We start from the raw sequence: 6000 nt of genomic DNA on the forward strand, positions 1-6000 counted from the left end.
AAAAACTGGAGTACCATTTACTCACCAAAAAAAATATTGTATCGTTTTCTTTTGACCTCACTAGGGAAAATGGTATTGACCTGTTTTTCTTCTTCCAGAATTTGTACATATTTGTGTCTACTGTCTACTCAAGCAGTAGAAATAAACTCAGTTCAGCTAGAACTGAAAATATCAGATACAAATGCCCAATCTCTGCAGCCAAATAACAGGCAAAAGAAAACGCCCAAAATTATGCTACACAAAAGTGCTCCCTTGACACTACAGGCGCGTAAACTCTGCTGAATGCAATTCTCACTCCATGTTACTAAAACAGCTTATATAGAGCTTATTTGCGACGCCTGTGGGTTATATCTGGGTTGCCTTTCCTCATCATAGCTACAAACTCATCATAGTTAATTCTTGCATCCTGCATTTACAATAGTAGAAATATAATTTATTTATTTTCTGAACAAGAATAGAAATATAAAATTAATTGCTTGACTAGTGTGTTGCTGATTCAAACAATATAAAGACAAGGAAGCAACGTACGTTGTCTGTATCAACTTCGGCAATGATCTCCTTTATTGTGTTCTCGTCGCCCATATTATACTTCTTAAGGGCAGATTCCAACTCTTCCTTTGTGATGTACCTTCAAAACCAGAAGAAAACATGTTAAATCATCATCTACTGCGATAATGTTGTTAAACTATAAGTTCTGAACGGAAAAGTAATGAGAATACCCGCTCTTATCTTGGTCAAAATACTCAAAGGCTTTATATAGGTGATCCTCTCTTTCCATTCTATTCATATGCATGGTAGCGGTTATAAACTCAATATAATCGATGGTTCCATTACCGTCCACGTCAGCCTGAAAAGCAAATAATTATGATCTTAAAATCAAGAGAAGTAGTAACCAAGTGATCAAATTTCATGCAGCTTTAAAGATACTATTTACATCATCATAATTGTTACATACGCAGAGATGCAAATTTATTTGAAAATAAAGGGAATAAATAATTTACACAGTCAAGTTCTTTATAAGCATGAAACAAGATTTGGATGCCAATGATTATCAACAAGACAAGATGCAAAAGGTGTGAAAGTTGTATTTGCTTAATATAAGACTTTGTGCAAATGAAAAACTAAGTTTTGGACACATAATTAGAAACAAAGACAAAAGATAAGATTGCACAGAATGAGCTTAGTGTTTCAGGTCAAAATGTAGAAGAAACAAGATGAAATAAATGTTAAGTAACCTTTAAACACAAACACTAGTTATCAAGACATGTAGACCACAATACATCTTCAGGAAGAACCAACAACCTATCCTATGGTATACCCAAAGAAGAAAATAAATAGTCTTACCGCTTCCATCAACTGCCTTACTTCAGACTCTGACATTTTACTACCGAGTTTAGGGAGGCCAGCTTTCAACTCTTCAAAAGTGATTGTTCCACTATTGTCTGTATCCATGGATTTGAACATTTCCTTCAAGCCAATAATTTCTTCTTCAGAAAGATTTTCGGCGATAACCTGTGATAAATAAAATACTTATGAGATGTCTTTTTATGCTGGATAGGCTGTCTAAGAAACCAAACCCTTCAACAAATCTTAATCATATTATAAAACTATATAATCTACTACTGCTGTTGCACTATGTTGGAGAACAAGTAAATATTACAAATAGGCCGATAATATATTGTACTTGCAATAATTCAAAGATTTTGAGATTCTTGTAATTATTGCTTTTAGTGTATTTAAGATAGTTTCAGCTCTGTAGCCTGGACACATGGATTTTATGGTCTGTTTGGATGATTTATTTGAACTTACCTACTGACATGAACACCTGTGAGGCTGTTAGGGAAAGTTTATGGAAACAAATTATGACATGTCCATAAGTTGTTTTCCGCTTATTTTCAAAAGCTCGACAAGATAGCTTATAAAAACAGCTTTTAGAATATATGAACATAATTTGACTTTATTTTATCTTTTGTTACAAAAATAACTTATATATAAGCACTTGTATGATAACCACTTAATTGATTTGTTTATCCAAACAAGGTCTTAATCATTTATTGATTTCTCCTTAACACACTTCATGGTTAGGTTTCCCAATAAGGAATAAATTCTCTAGCAGCCAAAGCTGAAATTATTTAACAGGAAGAACAGAATTCAATTCCTTGATCTAGTTCAGTTATGAATGCCGTATACCTTTTATTTATTTATAGTGGTGGTGTAGATATTTTATTTGAAGATTGATTATGACGTTCATGACAACAAAAATTATTATATAAGATGGTTTACCTTTAAAGCTACTTTCTTTAGCTTGTTCATTGCTCGGAACTGTTTCATTCTGCTCAAAACAGCAATATCAAGAGGCTTGTCAGATGCATCTCCATCTACTCTCATCCAAGGATGATCTGGAGTATATAAAACATGTTGTTATGATTGGTTGATTCAAAATGTTAGTAAAAGAGTAAACTCATGCATACTATACTTTATATAAAATGGCAAATGCATTAGGTGCAAAGTCATCTTATCACAGGGTTGTAAAAGAGTGACAAAAAAGAGCACATTATACACGAGGCCGAAAGAAAATCAAAGTTCAGGAGTAAGCAGGAACCATACTTGTCTGTCCTAACCCACCTAACTTTCTTTTCTCTTTTTCTTTTTTCATGTGAGTAGAATTTAAGTGTTTCTAGGTGTTAAAATAAATTTCCATCCTCTTTCTCTTATTGAAGGAGTCGAATCAAATACAGCTATTTTGAATATCCATACCCTATTTCAGTTCGTTATCTCAGCCTCACTGAATCATAGTGTAATACCCTACATGATCAGAATCTTTCCAGGCGAGTAAACAATGCCAGAATTTCCCTCAGTGCCAACATGATCAAAATAAAATATAAACCACTTTTGAATAAAACAAATCACTTTAGGTATACTAGAAGAATTAGACTTACTGAGTACTTCAACTGCTGATATCCGTTCTTTAGCGTCATTTCGTAGCATCTTCTTGACCAGATCTTTGGCACTGCTTGATATAGAAGGCCAAGGATCCGACGCAAAATCAATTTGTCCACGAAGAATAGCATCAAAGATACCCTGTTCATTTTCTTCACATCATAGATAAAAATGGGTGTGAGAAACATTGGGAAGTTTCAAAAGCATGTAAATCAAGGTAGAAGGAAAAAAAAAAACTTGCATGCTTAACAAAACTGTATTTGATGCAATCAGCAATCACTGAAGCCAATAATCTTAAATGTCAAATAAATATAAAATGATTGAGATTTCAATTTCCCCATTTGCCAAAGTCATAATGTTATGATGATTTAGAATAAATGGAAATTAGAGTAGTTAATGTAGTTATAAGTTGTTAGAGTTAGATTGGTATTTGGATTAGTCATAGAGTATGTGTATAGGCTTAGAGAGTATCTGCGAATATTGCAATTGTGAATACAGTATTCTTAATAAAATCTGTATTTCTTTGGAAGAAAAATGCTTTGTAGTACGAGACGAGAGTGGACAAATGCATCACCACCGTTGCTTTATTCCACATGCACCGTGTTTTCCGGCCAGCACTTTGACTTTTTATGGTTAGCATTATTTGATTGGGTAATTAATATATTCGCGTGTTTCCGACGAAAAAGTTGTCGAGCCAAATAGCATTGTGTTCATTGGAATTCAATTCTTGGGTTCCTAACACACAATGTGAGTCATCCGATCACTATCCAACAACTTAAGTCGGTTGACTGCAAAGACTGCCAAAATATTAACTGCAATTAGTCTGTGTAGACCAAATCACCAATAAAGCTAACGAGGTACACAACATTCGTTTTTCGTCCGACCAGCCAACAACTAAAACTTTGGAGATACTTGGTTCAACACACCGACAAACAAGTCTACACTACAGTTATTAGCATCCTACATACATTCCATGCAACTATAGTTCATAATGCAACTATATATATGCTACAATGCATGTTATCAACATTAAAAAAAAATATATATATATATATAGTAAATAAGGCTGTGAGTGTGAGCATTTACTTGGAAAGGAAAGGAAGGAGACTTTACCTGCCCAGAAGGGGGGGACACCAGAAAGCAGAATATATAATATAATTCCGGCGCTCCAAATATCAGTTTCAGGCCCATAACTTTTGCGCAGCACTTCAGGAGCAACATAATATGCACTCCCAACAAGATCTTTAAACACGTCTCCTGCTCCCATAAATCAAAATAAAACTAATAACTATTAGGTTTTTCTATTTAAACTAACCCGATTTTACAAAACCAGTTTGTCAGTGATGAATGCCTTGCCTCCCACTTATTATAAATATATTTTTCAGGTCATATCTTATCTAACGAGAGACTCTCAACACATCATCTTAGCTTTTTACAAAACTGGTCCTTAAGCAAGTAACAACTAACTAAGAAACTCTTCCATTAATCACATTTTACAAGTCATGAATGCAAAAATTAAGAAACACGAATGTAAGCAAATACAAATGAAAATAACCTGGCTTGAAAAACACAGAGAGACCAAAATCCGTGGCCTTGAGAGGCGAATTTTCTTCTTTACCAAGAAACAAGAAATTCTCAGGTTTCAAGTCCCTATGCATAACTCCCATAGTATGACAATTATGAACAACCGTAACAATCTGACGACAAAGATTAGCAGCAGCACGTTCAGAGTAATGTCCTTTGAGAATAATCCGATCAAAAAGTTCACCACCAGCACAAAGCTCCATAACAAGGTTAACAGAGTGTTTATCCTCATAAGCACCTTTGAGTTCAACAATGTTACGATGACCGGTCAGATGATGCATGATTTGAACCTCGCGGCGGACATCATCGATATCGTCACGGTTGACGAGTTTACGTGTAGCGATTGATTTACAAGCGAATTGTTCTTTGGTAACTTTGTGGGTTACTAAATATGTAACGCCGAATTGGCCTCGGCCGAGTTCACGGCCGAAGATGAAGATGGAGCGAACGTCTTCCATTGGACGGTTCAGGATGCGGCCGAGGGTGGTGGTGGGTAAGGGTGGTTGAGGGGGTGAGGGAGTGAAGTTTTGTGGGAGGATTGTTGGGGCGTTTTTGGGTGGAGGATCGGAATGGGGGGTGGTGGTTGTGGTGTTGATTCCGGCGCCGGCGCCGGTGCTGCAGTTGCCCCCCATTGAGTTGAAGTCAATGGAGAAGAGTGAAATGTCGGAGAAAGAGGGGAGAAAGAGTGTGTGTAGTGTCTTGGACGAGGTTGCCGGCGTACAACAAGGACTAAATTGGAGTTTTTTATGTCTAAATTAATTAACCGAAAATGTAGCTACATGTAAATAACTGAAAAGATTTTGGTGTTATATGTTGTGTGTAATGGTAACTTCAAAGAAACTACTCATGATTAATTGTTTTTATGTTTAAATTGATTTTCAGACGGGATTCATTCGATTCAAAGATAAAATTCTACATATTTTAGTTCGATTTTGGATGATTTATTTAAAAAATAAGATCAAAGTCAAATTAACGCGGTTTATTTTATATCAAAAATACAAATTATAATTTTTTATTAATTATAAAGACATGTAAAATAATATGTTTGATGCAAATTATACTACATATAATCTTTAAAAATAATATTATGGTATGGTTTTTTTCTTTTTAAGAATATTATGGTATGATATTTACTGATTATGTTACAAACATATGAAATGGTCAAAAGAAATAGATTGGATTAAACTAATTTTTTAAGGAAGATTGAATTAAACTAATAAATAGTATTAAAACCATCGGATATTAAATTAATGCAACATATCATTGTAATAAAGAATTAAAAAGTATTAAAATATATATTTATGCGGTTTAATTGGTTTGGTTTTGTTATCAAAAATCAATACAAAATCTAGTACGATCCGAACGGTTTTCATAAAAGAACATCTAAATATATGCAATAAAATTCAATTTTTGTGCGATTTTGATTTTTTCTAAATCAGTTTACATCTTTAATTTTAATTGATTCGGAGTAGAACA

General features: G+C 34.1%; 1 protein-coding gene across 1 annotated transcript; it reads right to left on the reverse strand.

Annotated features, from left to right (window-relative positions):
• Positions 1-16: 16 nt before the first annotated feature.
• On the reverse strand, positions 17-5281 carry LOC25502132 (calcium-dependent protein kinase 1). Its single transcript, XM_013591685.3, has 8 exons — positions 4496-5281; positions 4054-4197; positions 2940-3092; positions 2284-2399; positions 1345-1512; positions 720-847; positions 529-628; positions 17-406 (listed from the first exon to the last, which is right to left on the reverse strand). The coding sequence occupies exons 1-8, from the start codon at positions 5154-5156 to the stop codon at positions 326-328; spliced, it is 1551 nt and encodes a 516-aa protein (XP_013447139.1). The 5' UTR covers positions 5157-5281; the 3' UTR covers positions 17-325.
• Positions 5282-6000: the final 719 nt, after the last annotated feature.

The sequence above is a fragment of the Medicago truncatula genome, chromosome 8, assembly GCF_003473485.1.
Source record: "Medicago truncatula cultivar Jemalong A17 chromosome 8, MtrunA17r5.0-ANR, whole genome shotgun sequence".
Taxonomy (NCBI): domain Eukaryota; kingdom Viridiplantae; phylum Streptophyta; class Magnoliopsida; order Fabales; family Fabaceae; genus Medicago; species Medicago truncatula.